The sequence below is a fragment of the Kryptolebias marmoratus genome, linkage group LG12 (assembly GCF_001649575.2).
Source record: "Kryptolebias marmoratus isolate JLee-2015 linkage group LG12, ASM164957v2, whole genome shotgun sequence".
Taxonomy (NCBI): domain Eukaryota; kingdom Metazoa; phylum Chordata; class Actinopteri; order Cyprinodontiformes; family Rivulidae; genus Kryptolebias; species Kryptolebias marmoratus.
In genome coordinates this window covers 7,141,701-7,160,433 of record NC_051441.1, presented here as the reverse complement: position 1 = coordinate 7,160,433, position 18,733 = coordinate 7,141,701, and the positions used below count along the sequence as shown (strand labels likewise).

At 38.0% G+C, this 18,733-nt stretch overlaps 2 protein-coding genes across 3 annotated transcripts; both read right to left on the bottom strand.

The window, feature by feature from the left end:
• Positions 1-530: 530 nt before the first annotated feature.
• unkl (unk like zinc finger) lies at positions 531-9,451 on the bottom strand. 2 transcript variants are annotated; one of them, XM_017429356.3, is made up of 16 exons: positions 9,338-9,451; positions 8,523-8,732; positions 7,017-7,193; positions 6,657-6,790; positions 6,405-6,540; positions 6,208-6,325; positions 5,925-6,009; positions 5,581-5,747; positions 5,165-5,353; positions 4,502-4,552; positions 4,208-4,385; positions 4,047-4,136; positions 3,706-3,942; positions 3,326-3,513; positions 2,963-3,220; positions 531-2,793 (listed from the first exon to the last, which is right to left on the bottom strand). In XM_017429356.3, exons 1-16 carry the CDS (start codon positions 9,400-9,402, stop codon positions 2,638-2,640), a joined length of 2,439 nt encoding a protein of 812 aa, XP_017284845.1. In that variant the 5' UTR covers positions 9,403-9,451; the 3' UTR covers positions 531-2,637. The 2 variants fall into 2 exon arrangements, with proteins under 2 accessions (XP_017284845.1, XP_017284846.1); XM_017429357.3 differs by lacking the exon at positions 5,165-5,353.
• A 3,753-nt stretch (positions 9,452-13,204) lies between these two features.
• On the bottom strand, positions 13,205-18,659 carry gper1 (G protein-coupled estrogen receptor 1). Its single transcript, XM_037978550.1, has 2 exons — positions 17,826-18,659; positions 13,205-16,567 (listed from the first exon to the last, which is right to left on the bottom strand). Exon 2 carries the CDS (start codon positions 16,124-16,126, stop codon positions 15,068-15,070), a length of 1,059 nt encoding a protein of 352 aa, XP_037834478.1. The 5' UTR covers positions 16,127-16,567; positions 17,826-18,659; the 3' UTR covers positions 13,205-15,067.
• Between the last annotated feature and the right edge of the window lie 74 nt (positions 18,660-18,733).

The window sequence follows — 18,733 nt, the reverse complement described above, 5'->3', positions numbered from 1 at the left end:
GAAAACGCTAAAACACCGTAACTTCTTTGATAACTTTCCTCTGAGTTGTTTATAATTGTCATTTGTGAGAATGTAAACAATGCTTTATCCCATATTTGTAAGTAGTAAAAAGTGTACTTGGAAATACATGATTTTTCTACTGATTTTAAAGAATAAAAAGTTTTTTTTCTTTTTTTTTTTTTTAGTTTTTTTTTTTTACACAGTAGGAGGTCATTTCAATTAGAGAAACTAAAACACAAATTCTAATCAAAGTCCACCTTACAAGTAAACGACTAATTCTTCATTTACTGCAGAAATCTTTCAAGAAAAAAAGTAACTGAACTGTTGCTATACAAATTCCAGGTGTCCTAGGTTTGCATACTCCCAAATGGAAAACCGAAACACCAAACCTCAAAGAGTGAAGCTGCACCAAAAGAGCACCACAACCAACGAATGAGCTGCTGGCTGAGGGTGGGGGGGGGTGTGTGNTTTCTAAGGGTTCAATCCGGACACAGGCACTAACAATTTCAGCCTCGTTCTGTTTTGTTTTGTTTTTTTTCCTTCTGCAGAAATACTCAATGGAATTTGGCCAGATACAATAAAATATATACACATCAAGTCGTACATATGTTGACGCTTTTTGCAAAGTTAAATCCACAGAAACCTGTGCACAAGCTCCTACTACTCGTTTGCTTCGACAGTCCTATACATAACCTTTTCAACTAAGGCAAGGCACTTTAGAGTTCGAGGCCGATATGTTCTAGAAGAGGCTAGATTCCTACAAAAATTACCATTTTAGGCTTATAGTAAATACAATACATGCTTCGCTAATGAATAGGTTTTTTTTTTAAATTTCTACATATTGTAATAAAACCTACTGATTGAAAAACAGCCTTAACATGTAGGATGTGCCTTACTGATATTACAGCTGCTGGTTACGCCTACAATGCAGTTTACATTTGTACTTATTTGATTAAAATTTTATAAATCTAACTATAGTAGAAACTATTAAGTACTTTTTTTCTATGAAATCTTAATATGTAGAACCATGCTGTGATTTAACAATAGGAAACATGAAATATTCAAATGTTTCACAGTACACACAGAAGCTCCAGACGTTAGCTTATGTAGAAAAACAAAGTATAAATCTAAAACAGGACAACAGAATACCTACAAAGCAGCTTAAAGCAAATATTTCTATATACCCATGAATAAAGCCCCAGGTCAACAAAGTGCTCTTAATAAGAAATCAAACTTCCTCAACAACTTGGTCAAAAACAATGATGTTTGACTGGTTGCATATAAAAAATGTTTTAAAAAAATGTATCTGTAGTTTTACCAAAACAGCTTGATTTAAAGAGGAACACTTCATCTGTTTTAAAGATTTCTGAGCAAATCGGATTATTTGCTACTTAGTTAAAGATAGTACTATTTCTGGATGTTTAACATTTTCTACTATTGAAGGATACTTTCACTAAAATATAATATCTGTTTAATCAAATACTCTTGACTTTTAGAAAAAAAAAAAAAAGAAGTATACTCTTATAGCAAATTGCTTCTAAACTCCGGTGCTTTTTGCTTCAATACAGTTGATGGACGACTTATTTCACACCTCAGCTTTAGATGCTCTTTGAAATGGTAAATTCGAAACGAATAAGAGTAAAGACAAGGATCTTGTATTTAAATATCAAAAGTGCTTGGACATCAGTTTCTCGTAATCGTCTTCCAAATCATGATTATTATCATTATTATTTACACGTATTCCTCTTAAGTTAAAGAAAACTCAGCAATGAGTTTTGCCCATTTTATGTGCACAATTATCAGAATAATTGGTGCAAGAAACTCATAATCCTGGTGGTCTTTTTTCCTGGTCTACAAAAGCAGAAAATGGTATTTCTATAATTTGCTTTAAAGTGTGACAAATTCCATGAAGATGCTTGGAATTTACCGTTTTGATGGGAGTGACTGTTTGACCTCATGTCAGACACAGCAGGGGTTTTGCTTTTAAACATTTCCGATGCACAACTTTTAATTATGTCAATGCAACGAATTCCGCTAGCTTTTTTTAAAATTAAATTTATACAGATATCTACAGTGTTTTATTAAAAGTTTGCACTGAAATCACTTTGAATTTCATTAAGGACAAATTCAATTTAAGCACAAAGTGAAGAAGCTGCAGGACAGATGAAAGCCTAATCCACACTGATACAAACTCAGACTCATTTAGAACGCCGAGTTTAATGGCTGAAGTCGTTTAACGTGTAATATCGCATTTAGTTTGAGCCAAATTTGACAGAACTCTTATTTGGGAAAAGCAGGACTTTCTTGTGATTAGCCAAGGGTGATAAAAAGAGTGATGATGGTAGATGTGAGAATTACAAGATCATTTACATTTTAATCTGAGCTATGCATTTTATACAGAAAGGAATTAGGTTGACTAAAGTATCATGTACATAAAATGAGCATAAGCTACATTGACTGAATCTCCTGTGTGTAACTTGATTAATACTATTTGCATGGTCAGTCAAACATCATTTTATCCTAATATTATTATTCAATCACTGTAAGAAAAAGACATTACTGTTTAGAAAATGTGTTATCTAGGAGTAATTTTTCCAAAGGGCTAATTCTTTAAATAGTACCTTGAGTTACTGTACATCACCACTTCAATATTTTTGTTCTACAGTAAGGACATTCTGCTTTACTAGGTGCACAGTTATCACAAAGTACATAATGTTGGCAAGGTTGCAGAACAATGCAACGATCATGCTTTTGGCAAACTATACATTTCTTTGACTGAAGCTGATAAATTACCTGTTGGGGGAAGAAAAGAACCGATATCAGCTGCAACCTAGGAAAATACATTTCATGCAGACTTTCTAAACAAGCATGCTTGATGACAAACATGGATGTGTATTCTGATCAACCTTGTGAAACTATGCGGGTGCTACAAATGAAATGTGTGAGATCTGGGCTTTCTTACCCCGTCTATAAGGTCTAGGTCATTACGTAGCTGACTCTGGATGGAGTGAAGCTTTGACAGGGGGAGCTGGTCCAGCTCTCCGTAGCTACGAAGAAGAGGCGTTCCAGAGGTGCGACAAAGCACATCAAAGTCCCCCTGGAGCTCCTTCAGCTTGCGTTCCGTTTCTTCCCATTTCTGCTCTGCCAGCTGCCGCTCTGCCTCGGCGGTCTTCGCTTGTTCCTTTGCTTCAAGAGCATCCTTCTGGCAAGCTTCACAAGCCTAGAACAGAAGTCGGTGCTTTGTTTGAAAAGCCATAAACAATTGAAAAGGAAACATTTTGTATATATTACGATCCTGCAAAGCAAATAAAAGTGGAAGACTAACTTGTTTGACTTGATGCCAGGCCTCCTCCCATTGTTTGATCTTCCTCTTGGCTTCATCCAGCTCTCTAAAAAGGCGTGCCACATCAGCGGTGCTGGTTGTGGAAGTCAAACTGCTGAAAACTGGAGATGGACTCGGTGAAAAGCTGCCAGTGACAAAGTCCCAGATGCTGCTGGCTCCTCCATTCAACCCTAAGTGAGTAACGTATTCAAACAAATCAAGCTCAGAGTGTATTGTTAACAAAATGAAAACCTGTCAGAACATTCAAAGTACTTCATTAAATCCAGAACACTGTTTGTTTTTAAACCTTAAGTTGTTTCATTTGAAACAATTAATCAAATGCTCTCAGGCTCCCTTTAGACAAAATCAAGCTACCAGCTTACCCAAAGAGTTCTGGGACGAAGAGGTGGGTGTTCCTAGAAGGCCATGCTCTTGCTTGGCTAGCATGTTCGAAGGTTGGTTTTGCTGAGAAACAGTTGCAGAGAGCAGGGACTGAGACAAAGACTGGGAGAGGGAGCTTAGAGGGGAGGTGGAAAGTGACGATGAGGAATTAAAAGATGATGATCGTGCCAGGGAGCCTGGAATGTTAACAGGAGCAGACCCACCCAGCACCCTTTGACCTGATGGACAAAGAACAGGGGATTGTTGAATTAGAACCACACAAATAACTCAAATAACATTTATGATAGTCTGATCTAACAAACGAGTGCGTTTATATACATACTTGCCAGTCCTAAACTGTGATCTTGCTCCTCTAATTCCTTTTCCAGAGATGCAACATTGATGTCACTGAACTTCAGGTCCAGTGCTGATCCTGATGGGAAACTAAATCCGTCAGGTGTCTGACAGTAAACGGAGTGAAAGTGGACTTTTATACACACTCACCTATGACTGACTCCACTGTGTTGCTCCCTGGATAGAATGGAGTTGCTTTTGCATTCATTGTTGATAAGGTGGTGGGTGAGGAACTATCTGAGCCGATACTCGAAGCCAGACTTGATGTTATGCTGGACGTAAAGCTCGATGCCAAAGGGTTCACCGGAGAGAATACAGTGTTCTGTGTCTGAAAGTCACACAGAGAAAAAAGTTTAACTCTCACACCGACTAAAGCTTGTCCGATGAAATAAAACATTATTTAATATCAAGTCAGTGCTATCGAGAAACTGTTACCACACAAACCTGTTTTTCTTGGTCCATTAGTTTTTGATCCATATGACCTTTGCTCTTAATCTAAAAATCATCAAATGACACAAAAACAACAAATTTTAGGAACAGTTTTTTCTTTATATGTACTTAACCTACATGAATTAAAATACATTTAAGCACTGAAGTTAGAGGCAGGTTAACAAATTACTTTTTTCGTTCCTCTAACAAAGCAAAGTGACCTTTGTAGCTCGACTCCACTTGCCTTTTATAACAACCTAGATATTTATCATGCAGCCACAAATACCCCCAGCTGTCCAAATAAATAGACAGTTTTTAGGTCAAGTTTATTAATAAACATGGACCTCTGGAATAGTAAAGATAGTCACAACACTTCAAGAAAAAAGTTATTAAAAAAAAATTAATTTATCTCACAATCAACACTTAGTGTTTTGGTTATAATTCAGGAAGGACACCATATGAGCGGTGTCATATTTGTTGAATCTGCAGGATTTCGCAGATATTCTGAAACACATAAAATGACCTACAAGCTATGGAATTAATGATGAGATGATTTTAACCAATAAAAAGAAATGATATGGAAAACAAATTGAAAATAAATAGTGATGCAAAATAAATGTCAGCCCTAAGCTGTCTGAGTTTTATTCTTCTGAAGTCTGAAGAGTGCAGTCTGTGTACCTGATCCTCACGTTCAAAGCCCGGAGCTTTGGGATAGTTAGACGTCAAAGACGAGACACTTGATGTGGTGGACTCTGAATATAAACTACTATTAGTTAGAGATATGGGCCTGCTGATGGATCCTATTGGGGATAACAAACTGTCGCTTCCTGAGCTTGGTGTTATGGTTGAGTTACTAGAACATGAAACCTGAGAAAGAGAAGGGCATATGATCTCAAAAAAATGATGACCAAAAGTAACAAAACAGATCACAGTTATGACAAGACGACAAATGCATAAAACGAGCAAACAGAAGAATGAGAGTGCACGCAACAAGCAAAAACAAAGCTGACTACTCTTGAAATCCAGCTATTTGAAATGAGTTGGCTGTGATTAATCTGAGATCACAGGACTGAAAAAAAAAAAGTCAAACATACACTTCCTACTTGTCCGTTGCTACTGGTTGCACTGGCGCTGGAGTTTCCTCCACTGTTCCACTCAGTGACTGGACACTCTGGAAACTGCTGAGAGCCCAGCTGGGACTGTGAACTCGACTGGATCGCTGTTAGCAATGAGTTCATGGTCTCCTCCGTGGAGGGAATTCCTGAAGATTCAAGTAAATAAATCAACCAAATAAGCTAATAACAGTAACACAATCCATTTTTGAACATTATTTTGTTCATGCAATCCTTATTCAGCTATCAATGTTTCTATTGAGCGGTTCAGTGTTTTCTTGAAAGCAGCTTGAAGAAAATGTGTAATTTTCCTTTACTATACTTACTTTCTACATGTGCAAATGCACAAAATGGTCCTCTGGGACAATATCCTGTTTGTCGCTTATCATTACATTTAGTAGACTTATAGATCTGGAATAAACAAACAGAAAAAAAAACCAATAATAAATCCACAAGTTAATCAGATGAGCTTTTATTAGACCAAAAACATATCCCGATGATTATTTCTGGTATTTTCTCTAGCAATAGTATCACTTTATAAAATACAGCCTAAACAGCAGCAGCAACACTTCAAATTATTTTGACTGCAGCAAAACGCATTTCTCTCACCTCCGGGTGAAACTGTTGTTCAGTGCGAGAGTGACAATACTGGCAGCTGTCTCCACTGTCACACTTCGACGGCTCACCCCATTCATCCCCATGTTTCACATTAGGGCAAGGAGTTGACCTGCATTAACAGAGGCAGACACTTAAACACTTACTTACTCGTGTAACAACACTAAAACATTTACTCCGTTGTGGCTTACCTGTACTTAAACTTTCGAGGATTTCGTCTTCGATCTCTACTGTTGTGGTAGTGGGGGCATGCGTAGCCCTGTCTGCATAGTCTTGGTGGCTTAGTACACTGATCTGTTTTATAATTGGCTAAAACAAAATTGGTATCTGCAAAAGAAGAAATTCTGTAATAACAGATTTATTTAGTCTCTTCCCATTACAGCTGAGGTGTGGTTGCTTTAGGCCTGAATGCAATATTTTCCCTTTAAATGTGACTTACTCACCTTTCCATCTGGGATCTTCTGTCAGAGTTTTCTCAATCATTGCTTGGCTGGCGAGCACACCTGGCTGTAAATCAGGAATACCTTCCCCAGATCCCAACTGACCATTCTGGAGGGCCTCTTGTGCTTGAATCTCCCTGTGAACAAAAACTGAATTAGTTAACTTGTGCTTCATGCTTCTCAAAAAAGTAAAAACCTATTTTAACTAGGAAAACTGTAAGGAAATTACTGTTCATTGTGTACATAACCTCACTCAGTTAGTAGCTCTGAAAACAGTTTGTAAAACTGGTTCGTTTGGTGCCTTGTGATACTAAGTCAGGACTTCAGCAGACGCAAGAAAGGTCACTATTTGCTTTGTGTCACCTGATATCATAGACTGGAGGTCGGAGATCATGTGGCCCGTGAGCAAAAGCACAGTGGAGGCCATTCTTCACACAATGCCCTCGAGCATCCGTCTCGTGGATACAAGTGCCAGTCTTGTAATACCGTAGATGGTACTTGCGCTCTGTATCACCAGTGGTCCGGTGTAGATAAGGGCAGCTATGGAAACAAGCGCACACAAAACGTAGATGTCTAAATCAAACAAACTTAACGGAAATGACTGAGCGTGTCAACAAAACGATTTAGAAACGTGCATCCCAAACCTAAAATAGTTCCTAATTAAAGCTATTATAGGTTCAAAACTTGTAGCAAGACTCAAAGTTTAAAATATTATTGTAAAATGCAGTTTTTAAAGCTACATATGTAATCCAGGTATTATTAAAAAAGCATTAATACAGATATAATTTGGGTTTGGGCTGAAACTACAGCAATGCTTCAATAAATGTATGACCAGTAAGCCTCGTCTAAACCAATTCTTTCTTGAGCAACAGTTGCTATAGCAACACAAAGGGTCAAACAAAAATAGATTCTTTTAGCAGAGAAGCAATTGTGAGGATTGTAATATACTGTACGTCTCCCATTAGTTTAAAAATTCTATTTTTCTCCTTTTCCTTGTGCTCATTTAGCTGATCTATCATTCAGAGGTGTGACACTATCACTGCTTTTAAAGAGTTTCTGTGTTTAGTCTTTGGATCAGACAGAAGAACATTTATATCCTAAGACCCCTAAATTATCAAGGATATACATTTTTATCAAATGGTAGATCTGCAAAAAAGAAAATACCATGCACATATATATTGATGTTGTAGGTTCACAAAAACATAAAAATGTCATTTTTCAAAAACAACTAATAGATTTTTTTTAACCAATTGCCAACCAGTTACATTGGCAATTTTACAAAGAAATTTACTTATGCAACACAAACAATAAACTCAGAAATCACACTGCTTTTATAAAACAGCAACAAAGAAAGCTACCAATAAAAGAAGCAGACCGTGAAATTGTTGGCCTGTTTAAACCTAAACAAGCAAATAAATAAAGCTGCAATTAAATTACAGTATTTAGCTTTAGAGTTTTAAAATGCACCACAGCACACCTTTTTAAATAGTTCCTGTTTTAAATGATATTATAGGTAATTTTTTAAACATATTTTATGATACAAATTGATGAATCTGATCCAGCTCTGTACTCCTTTACAGACTTTTAAATGAGGAAAACCAGAAGTCAACTACACTGTGCTACATAAACACAACTTGACACATAGGAATTCAGTAATTATAATAATAAACTCAAAACATACAGCTCCTAAAACCAGGAGGAAAAAAAAGTTTCAGTCATGGTCAAACTCACTACATAAACATAAACAACTAAAAATATATTTCTTTCAGCATTTGCTCCAAATGTTGTTGTTGTTTTTTTAACCCTAAACATGTCTGTCATTTACTGACTTAGTTCTGAGTCTGCAGGGTGACATTTATCGCAACTTACTCGTCTCCATCGGGACAAATGCCTGTGGTCTCGTCGTATTTCGTGCAGTACACGTCGGGGCTGTAGTTAAAGGTACCGTCCCGCCTCCGTATGGGTCGCCTCCGCCGCTGGTTCAGAAAATGCCAATGAAAGCAAGTAAAGGGTCTGTGCTGCGTACACTTGTGCTGGAGAAACAACGGGCACTGCTCTGTCCTGAACTCCTTCAAGTAGCTGAAAACAAACAAACAAACCAAAAAATAAAAAACGAAGAGAGAGTCGAGTTTAAAATAGCTGCACACAAAGCATCGAGAGGTGTCGTGTTCAGCTGTCCGTAGCCTTCTGTGTATTTTGGGTCACGAACGTAGGCTCGGTATTCGCAGCGACAACTACGTAAGCATTTCGGCTTAACTGTAAGTCAAAACCTGCGGGCGTACGTGTATAAATGTGCGTAGAAAGAAGGAACTTAAAAAGAAGGCCGAGCTATTTACAAGCGGACTGGTTAGCGAGTTCCTGGCTAATCGTTTAGCGGACTAAGAAGACGGCGCGATGCTGTTTACGCGATTTAAAGCCAGCCTTCAACTCGGCGAAACAAACGCAAACGATTCGAACAGCGAATAAAGCGAGCTGGGATGTTCGTATTTCCTGCCGTGGCTCTGTTGTTAGCAGGGTTAGCAGTGTAACGTAAGGTAGTCACAAAGCCAGGAAAAGCACCATGTTTTTAACGCACACACAAAGAGTTAAGGAATGCCAAAAATGCAAAAGCACAAAAGTGCACGCGGAACTCGCATTTTCGGCTACGGCAGATTTTACTGATCCCGTGCAGCGGCGTTACTCACGTATAGTGGGTAGGTTTCTCGGTTTGAGGAGACGCATTGGCCGCCGTTTTCGAAACCGACGGCATTTTCAGTCAAAACAATGAATTGCGCATGCGCGAGGATCTGCACAGCAACACTACAAACACGGCAGACTTTACACACGGATGTTAGGGGGCGTCAGAGAAACCACGGACATTTTTCAACACACAGTACGCAAACTCGACTTTCTGTCGTCCACATTTTGAGGTGAAATACTGGTAAATGTTCCCCTTTGCAAGCTGCACGAACAGTCACTCACTTTCCATGTTTTATAGACTTAAAGGAGTTTGAGTGGGATTACAAAACACTTTTTTTCATTGTAAAATTAATTCAGCTTTATTATTAGAATCTTGGATTTAATATTACTATTGATTTCTAAGATGGTCGGAAGTAGGTCACCATAGGTTTTACTGACATGTCACATCTATCTATCTATCTATCTATCTATCTATCTATCTATCTATCTATCTATCTATCTATCTATCTATCTATCTATCTATCTATCTATCTATCTATCTGTCTATCTATCTATCTATCTATCTATCTGTCTGTCTGTCTGTCTGTCTGTCTGTCTGTCTGTGTGTGTGGCCCACATTGGTCACTGAAATAACTGACAAATAAACAATTTACTTAGTAGACTTCAATTCAATTCAATTTAAAAATACTTTATTAATCCCAAAGGGAAATTAAATAACTTGACTTGTGATATTTCATATTGTTTAGATGCTAAAAATCTATTTCAAGTCATATATGTAAACTTTTAATGAATTGATATTTTTATATTCTGCTTACATATTTTCCTGTTAATGTACTGTTCCAACCTGCCTAGGGACTGCAGATGAAAACGAGCAGTTTTTCAGGTGATTAAAGGTGTAAAGATCATTTCAAAAGTCAGAACACTTTGAAAAGGCTGGCAATTTCAGGAATTGCCAGCCGTCTGCACAGTGACTTTCATTTATTTGTCATTCGTGATGTCAGAGACAAAACAGAACAAAATGTGTTCCTCAGACCAGTCTAAAATAAATAAATAAACGTGAGAAAGAACAGATAATCTAAAGTTTCATTATTAAAAGCAAAACCCACAGGGAGCAACTTTATGAGCCTCACAGCCTCAGGGAAGAAGCTGTTCCTCAGCTTGTCTGGGCTTTGAGGCTGCTGGGTGAACAGTTCATGAACTGAATTGGTGGGATCGTCATACTGCTTTTATTTATTTATTTATTTTGCATCTGCTGGTGAAAATGTCCTCTAAAAGAAGGCTGCTGCAGTCATTTCTCAGCCGATCTAATCACTCTTTGCCGCACCTCCTTGTCAGCCTCAGAGCGGTTTCCTCACCAGACTGTGATGCAAAATGTCAGGAAGTTCTCCACCACACCGGGAAAGGGAAGTCAACACAGCAGCACTGAGGCTGGCATGCTTGAGCCTCTTCGTACAACAGAGTTGTTGATGAACCTTTTTAATATTGCTGGCTGTGTTTGTGACCCATGTGAATGGGTGGACATGTGGACATGTGAAGTGTCATGGACATGTGAAGTGGCTCTTTTCACCTGCTCCCCCACTTCTTCAGTGAGGAGGAAAGGAGGCCTGTAAGCTCTCCTCCATCTCGTTCAATGCTAACTCTCTCTTCTACACACTGTAAACTCATCAGTGTTGGAAACAAAAGTGGAATCTGCAAACTTCACAGCATGGTTTCCTTAATACCTTGCAGAGTAAAATCATGTGTTGGAGTGTTGTCAGTCAGTATTTTAGTAGCTTAAGTCCAAAACAAAATCAGATGCTTTTAAAAAGTAAGTAAAAGATGCACTTGCACAAACACAAATGTGTAGATGGCAGTCGAATATTTGTAATAAGCTATGTCCCATTTCTACCTACTTCTTGATAGCCCCTCTGTGAATGTTGAACTCACACATGAAGACTCACTTTATGTCACTATATCCACAGTTACTTTAAACTTGAACACTCCACTTAATCTATTCTTTCCTTGTCTCTGTTTTTTTTCCTTTCTAATCGGTTGGCTCGCCAAGTTTGGTTTTAGACAGATACGTTTTTTACAAATCCTTTTTTTTCCCAATATTTAATCCAACTACAGTAAAATGTTGACAGAGTTATATGACATTCTCTGATGGTATGCCATTTAGTTTTGAACACAAATCATTACAGTTTTAATGTAGATGTGAGGTGTGTTGTTGGGGAGATAACAGGCAGCTTTTTAGAACATACAGTTCATGACTCCTTGTTTTTATTTACCTTAAAATCATCTCTTTTTGCCAATTATCATGCTAATTTTAACAATAACAATTAAAATACTAAAACAAAAGAATACAGTTTGTCTTATGATGTATTTCTGCTTAACTTTCTTGCATCTAGTGTGAATTTAAAAACTGCTTAGAGTAAAATAAAAAAGATTAATATTTCCTCAACATTTCAAATAAGCCGTTGATGCATCTGTCTCGTTGTTGCACCTAAACCTTCACTCTGTCTCTCTTTTTGTCCCCCTCTGAATCCGAGATGCTAATCTGTTCTACTCAGCACCTTTGCTGTAAAGGCTTTAAATATACAAATGCAATTATATGTCTTATCCATTCTTCAGTGTCTGAAATCCACCGAGAGCACAGTTTAATAATTATACATAAACCCTGGCTTTTCCAGGTCTAATTACTTTGACGTGCCCCACCCATGCTCAGTTTACAGTTAATTCCCAACACCCTCCTTACATAAGGCAGACTTTAAAAGAGGCCTCTTTTATAAAGCCAATAAAACAAGATTTTAAGCAGCTTATTATAGAGTTTAGTCTTCCAAATATTTATTTTGTTTTTATGAATGTTTGTTTTACATCATCTTTTTTGCATCTGTTAAACATTTTGGATCTGGATTTATATGGATACATAAAACAAATAAAATCTAGAAAAAAAGAGGCGACATACCTGCACGACAACAGGTTTATTATTATTATTATTATTAACCTTTAAATTGCACTATTTTTTCCCCTTATAAATTGACAATGTTGTTTGGCTAAATGCGCATTTTAACTCCTCGTTTTGGAAGAGGCAGAAAAATCTAGAAACGTTGTGTTTTATTATTTGACTAAACGGATCATTGTTTTACATAACCTCGCCCAGAGATGAGAGGGGAAACGTCGCACCCTTTTTTCCTTCGGTGACGTCAGCACATAACCTCAACCTTGCTCCGTGTTCTCAGCTGTTCATGCAGTTCGCTGTCAGGCTCTTCTCACACTTTGTCCGACGAGCGTGTTTTTATTTGTGCGGGTCGGTGTGTGTGGCTGACGTTAAGGTAGTGTTTTGCCTCACCTCAGACACATGAACACATGAACGCACAAGGTCCTGTTTATTTTGATGGACTTGACAGCCCTCATTGCATTATTAGTTCAATGCCTTCCTGTCTGTGCCCCCTCTGTGACACTGCAGAAGCTCTGTGTCAGTTACAAATTGTCTAAAATGTATGCACAGTTTAGAAATAAACAAAAATTCTTCCTTTATGAGTGATATTAGAAACAGAAGCTGAAAACCAAACTGTGGACTATCAATATTTAAATTAGAGAGCAACAATCTTGTAATGGAAGCAATAATAGGAGCCCTTGGTATCATGTGCTGCAGCAAGTTTAACATTTTTGCAGACCTCTGATAAACAATCACTGCAAAAATCCTCAGCATGGCTTTCCCAGGACAGTTACAGCTGGAATAACAAGATGTGCTTTGGACTCCTATATTTCCCAGTCACTTCATTATATCTGGCACAGAGGAAACATAAACAACAAAGTAAACATCTTTTTTTTAATCCTGTGAAATCCCAGTTTAAGAACAGATGATGGCATTCGCTCATAAACTAGTAAATGGTGTGCCAGTAACAAAAAAACAAACAAACAAACAATGAAAAACAAACAAAACTCAGCTCTCATGGAGCCTCAGTTATGAAGCCTTTGGCAGCATAAACCTGAGGATATGTGTCAGTGAGACGAAAAGTTCTGCAAACATGATTTTATTTCTTTTTTTTTTATCAAGGGTTTTAAATAGACAAGAGTACAGCACTCCAGATGATGTTATAGCCTTTTGATTTAAGAAAATAAAAAGACTGAGACCTTGCTCCTGAACAGACATGACAGAAGGAAAGTGTGCATCAAAAAGTCATTCCTGTATTCTGGCCCCTGGTTTGTAAAGAATAAACAGCTCCTTGTTGCTGGCAGTGAAGAATATGTTTACTCTGCTTCTCTCTTGCAAAACAGCACCTGCCTCTTCACGCTCTCCGTCCAACAGGATCTAAATCTGTGAACTGCAACCGTCTTAGAAGCCATCATCACTTGCAATGATTCTCACATTTGCATTGATATGGTTAAATAATTTAACAAATTAAGCCTGAGACACATTCATCCTCTACACTCCTGACTCATTAGGTTTCACACACGCCTTCCTGTACGAGTGAACCCGTCTCAAAACATGACCGCGACCAAAATCTTCCTATTCCTATTAACAGTAATAAAAAAATAAATAACTGAGGAAAATGTTCAGAACATTTTGTTACGACTTGTTTGACCCGATTTTCAACTTTTACTGTGCACGACATGAAAAATGAATTTATTTATAGACAGAAAACAAAATTGCAACCAATTCTGTGATGGTTTAACTTCACTAAAATGATTTCATTCTGCACAAACTTATATTTTGTTATTTTGTGGTTGAAGTGGCTGTCGTGTGAACTTGTTGATAAAAACCATTTTTACTTTTCACTTCAGGAGGAACATGTTTTTGAGACTGAAATGACTCTTCCTGTAGTTCAAATAGATGGCCCGATTAGATTCAGTGTGATGAAGCTCTTCCTGTGCGTGACTGCTTTAGCTTTAAAGCGCCATTTGTTTGTCTGTAGGTGATGTCTCATGCACAGGAAATGCTCTCAGGGGATACATCAGAAATGGCGCTGTGTTGCATGTCTTGGTCTTACCTTCACAAAAGCTGTCCTCCACTTACTCGCTATCATCTGTCCTCCAAGGTGTGCATGTACCGTTTGCAAAATACCTCATGAATCAATGAACAGATTTTAATGAAACTTTCAGAAAGTAATTAATGGATGTACCTCTACAACTGATTAACTTTTGGATTCAGCCCAATTTGAGATGTTTGTCTCAGCCAGTTTTACAAATATTGAGCTAAAATTTGGTGTGGTAATAGCTGAGACTCATCTGCAGCACATAGTCTAAGCACTAACAGATCATGCAAGATATTACAATATCACACAAGGTTGCACATATTGTTATTTTCAATGTTGCACCAACATGGCTATAACTCGGACATTTCTCAACATAGGATGATCTTAGTCTAAAACAATGGTGTGAAAGGTGGCGGATGATATACATTCCTTCAGTTTGAATCAGTTTCCTTTGCTTCTAAAGAACATTGTATTTACTGATACTTGCTGTGCTTTGTTTGAACAGAAAACACACTAGGAACGCATAAAGATAAAAACAACTTAATGTGCCCATGACATTAAAATATCTTTTTTTAAATCTAATAAAAAATAACGTAAAAAGTGATTTTTCGTTTTTCTTTTCAGTGTACATTTTAGGACTTTTCGTATTTTTTGTTCATGAAGAGAATAGATCACCTGACACATTTGTGTAACTACTAGATGATGCAAAAGAAAATAACAGAGAAAGAAACTTGTTTGACATAAATTAAGTTTTAGAGTTTTTTTTTCTTATTGCAGTCAGACTTCTGACACTTTGCTGCTGACGGGGAGATGTAAATCAAGGCCATGGTGGCAGAAGCGGGTCACGACTGACGAGCTGGCTTTTTGTTTCACGAAGAGTCTCAGCTTGTCCCGGAAGGTTTCCCCTAAAAAGCTGTAGATAATGGGGTTAAGGCAGCTGTTGGAAAATGCAGCCAGGTTAACAATGTGGCCTGTGAGGGGATAGTCATGCCACAAGGCGGAAGCAGTCCTCCGCGACGGGTTCGTCGTGCCCTGCAGCAGCTGGATGCTGATGAAGACGTTCTCTGGCAACCAACAGATGAAGAACACCAAAACCACCACCACAATCATGCGCAGAGCTTTCTGCCGCCGTGGCCACAAGCCACGGTGTTTCTGGGCCCTCATGAGGATTCGTCCAATCAGGGAGTAACAGAGGCCGATGATGGAGAAGGGCACCAAAAATCCAATGGTCACTTCCAGCCACTGAATCTCAAAGACATTTGCAAAGCAGAAGTGCACCTCCCCCCTGTGCTGGGTCTGTACGATAGTGAAGGGGAGAAGGGTGGCCAGGATGGAGGCCATCCAGATCAGACCGCAGCTGAGCTTGGCGTGCTGCATCGTCCTCAGTGAGCTGCTGCTCATGGAGCTGGCTAACGCAATGTACCTGTCGAAGCTCATCCAGGTGAGGAAGAAGATGCTGCTGTACATGTTGATCTGTAGGAAGAGGGACATGAAGGTGCAGAGGACAGCGTAGTCATAATACTTCTCGTTCAGGTTGAAAACCTCAATAAGGGAATCTGCCACCAGGATGAGATCTGCTACGGCCAAATTAACAAAGTAGAGATCAGGGATGGTCATCTTCTCTCTGTGGTTCAGGTTTACCACCAGGATTAGGATGTTACCTATGAATCCAATAGGAAACAGGAGGATAGTGTACAAGCAGGACAGGAAGAGACCTATGCTGTAAAACTGGTACTTTTCAGAGTTTTCACTTAAATCCGTGGCGTTGTATTTGAATGAAGTGTTCAGTCCTTCCGTAGTGATATTATAGATCCAGACCAAAGACTGGCCTTCCATCCTGACTGCGGTTGGCCTGCTCTAAATCAGAAGCCACATGTAAGTCATATTCACCGGCTACATCATGAAGCCATGCCAGTTCCAAGTTGTGTCTCTTTGAAGGAATATTCATCTATCCTGTGTCGACATGCTGCCAGAAGTCAGGTGAGCAGAGTGAAACATTTATGGGATGTTTGACCCCATCTCGACATCAAGTTTCATCCGTTAGTAAGCTCTTGATGCAGAACAGAAACTCTTCCATGTCTTTAAGTCACCTTTGGCCTGTGCCCCTAACCAGGCACATCATCCCGACTCTTAAAATCTTAAATCTGCGCTGCTGAGATTAGACGGTGGCTTTTTCCTCTTCTCTTTTTGAGTCATCTGATTGAAGTGCTCCCCAAGTACGTGTGGATCTTTATTCAGCGCGAACCGGCCAAAGATGTTATTGCTCTGACACCTGAGCTGTGGGGTAAAACGGAGAAAAAATATACCACAAAAAAGACAATTAGAATGAAGCACTTGTCAAAACATCTGTAACAACTGACCTTACAACACAAAGGAGGCAATATTTATTACAAGAAGTATTATATAATATCTAAAATGGACTTGATTTAAGATCAGCCTGATAGTTTTTGCAGGGAATAAAATGGATAACATGTTGTTCATGTAAGCTCATTAACATTCATGTTTCAGTCTTAAACAGATGCATTGAAATTCTCCTTTCAAATCCACAGACTGTCTAAACCTCCTCCAACCGGTTTGTCTAAACTTGATAATTATTCATTTTTTAAAAGAAAAATAAAAGCCTCAAACTTTTTTCTAATATTTTGATTTTCAATAAAACAATCACACATAACAAAATGTATGTTTTATATTCAAAACAGAATCGATCAAACTTTTCCTATAATATCATCGTCTGTTTAATAAAAATGATCTTTAACAAATTTTCTGGGTTATATTCTTAACCAAAAACATTGTTGCTTTTCTTATAACAGTATTTTTGTGGAAGTTATTCAAAACTAATGACTGCATGCGCAACCTATATAAATAAATATTTTATTTTACGAAATACAATATTCATTTACTTTTTAAATACTGATGTGAAGTTTTTATATTTTGAATACAAACTGAGGTATAAATCATACATTTTCTTGTTTTGTTCAGATACAAAAACCATGAAAACATCACAAATGCATCTGAAGGCATTCAGGGAGCGCAGAGGCTAAAGGATCATTAAAAATCTGTAAAATCCAGATTATGATCCGGATTACCACCAAAATCTAATCATTTGTTTTTTATGACAACCTCTACATTTTCTGAAAATTTGACCAAATTCTGTTTGTTAGTTTTTGATCTTGCTAACAGATGAACACAACTAAAAACACAACCTCTTTGGGGGAGGTAATAAGAACAAAAACATTAAAGTCACTGTTTATTATCAGATATATATTTCTTTAATTTTTTACAAAATGCTTCGCCAAAACTTTTCACAACATTTTTTTTTTCCTTCAAAACTAGTCAATCTGCAGTTTACTCCATTAAGAGCACCTAAAATCATGAAATTGTTTCAGGAAAACTGTAATCAAGCCCTCCAGACATCTAATAAAGACAAAAGAAGCGAGCTGATTAGAATACACGACTTTATAAAATAACATTTTAAAGAATGGAAAAGCTTCTATCAACACACAATCCACAGTTTAGTACAAAGATGGAAACTTACTTTATTTAGGGATTTATTGCTCCTCCATGCTTGTCCAGTGTGGAGTCAGAGAGCCGGAGGTTTGTAAATCAAATGTCCAGCCTTTCCTTCTCTTCTGCACCACCTACTGTTTGGCCCAGCCCTGTCTGGGGATGAGAGGAGGGTGGGGGGTGATGCAGGGGAGGCAGGAGATGATCTGACAATATGCTACTGTGCTTCATCAGATTCTCTGCTCCGTTAATTAAATTGGATGTTTTCTTTCTTCTTTCAGATTTTTACTTTGTGATTGTTGAGGCACGGACACACTTAGCGTAGAAACTCAAGTGTAGATTTTTCCACAAAGAAAAGTCTGATCAACAAATAAGTGCAGAGGGGAAACAGAGTCCCTAATGTCGTGTTACTATGGTAACCACTTATATTTTTTATAAGTGTATTTGTTTACCTGTGTGATTCAGCTTTTGGTGTAGAGGGCCATATAAACACACTGCTCTTGACCTTGTTCTTGCAGCCATATGTTAGCATAATAAACCAATATTAGGCTAACACAGGAAGAATATTAATCCTCACTGATGTTTCATTTGTGTTGTCAGAGCTAATATTTCATTCACATCAAACCAAAAACAGTGAGCCTTCACTGGTAATAAAAGGTAAGTAGAGCAGGCTCGTTGCTCCTGGGCCAGGGCTGGCACTATCATAATGTTAACTACGTTATGTGTCCAGACTGTAACTATGGAAACCAATCTGATATTGGATTGGCACATGTAGTGTCTTTTTAACAGCTGGGATGGAGATGCAGATGGGTGCAATGATTACTGATGTACAATTACCATCTATTACAACAGAAATATAAGTATATATATTTGTTACTAACCTGTCCAGGGGGGTTGCACCCCGCCTCTCTCATAATGACTGCTGGAGATGAGCACCAG

Bases quoted from the DNA above. Each gene is read 5' to 3' on its own strand.
- unkl (XM_017429356.3), bottom strand. From the start codon at position 9,402: ATGCCGTCGGTTTCGAAAACGGCGGCCAATGCGTCTCCTCAAACCGAG. The intron at 6,326-6,404 runs GTAAGCCACAAC...CTGTTAATGCAG, and splicing joins CCTCGAAAGTTTAAGTACAG to GTCAACTCCTTGCCCTAATG. The intron at 4,553-5,164 runs GTACACAGACTG...GATGATTTTTAG, and splicing joins GCTTTGAACGTGAGGATCAG to ATTAAGAGCAAAGGTCATAT.
- gper1 (XM_037978550.1), bottom strand. From the start codon at position 16,126: ATGGAAGGCCAGTCTTTGGTCTGGATCTATAATATCACTACGGAAGGA.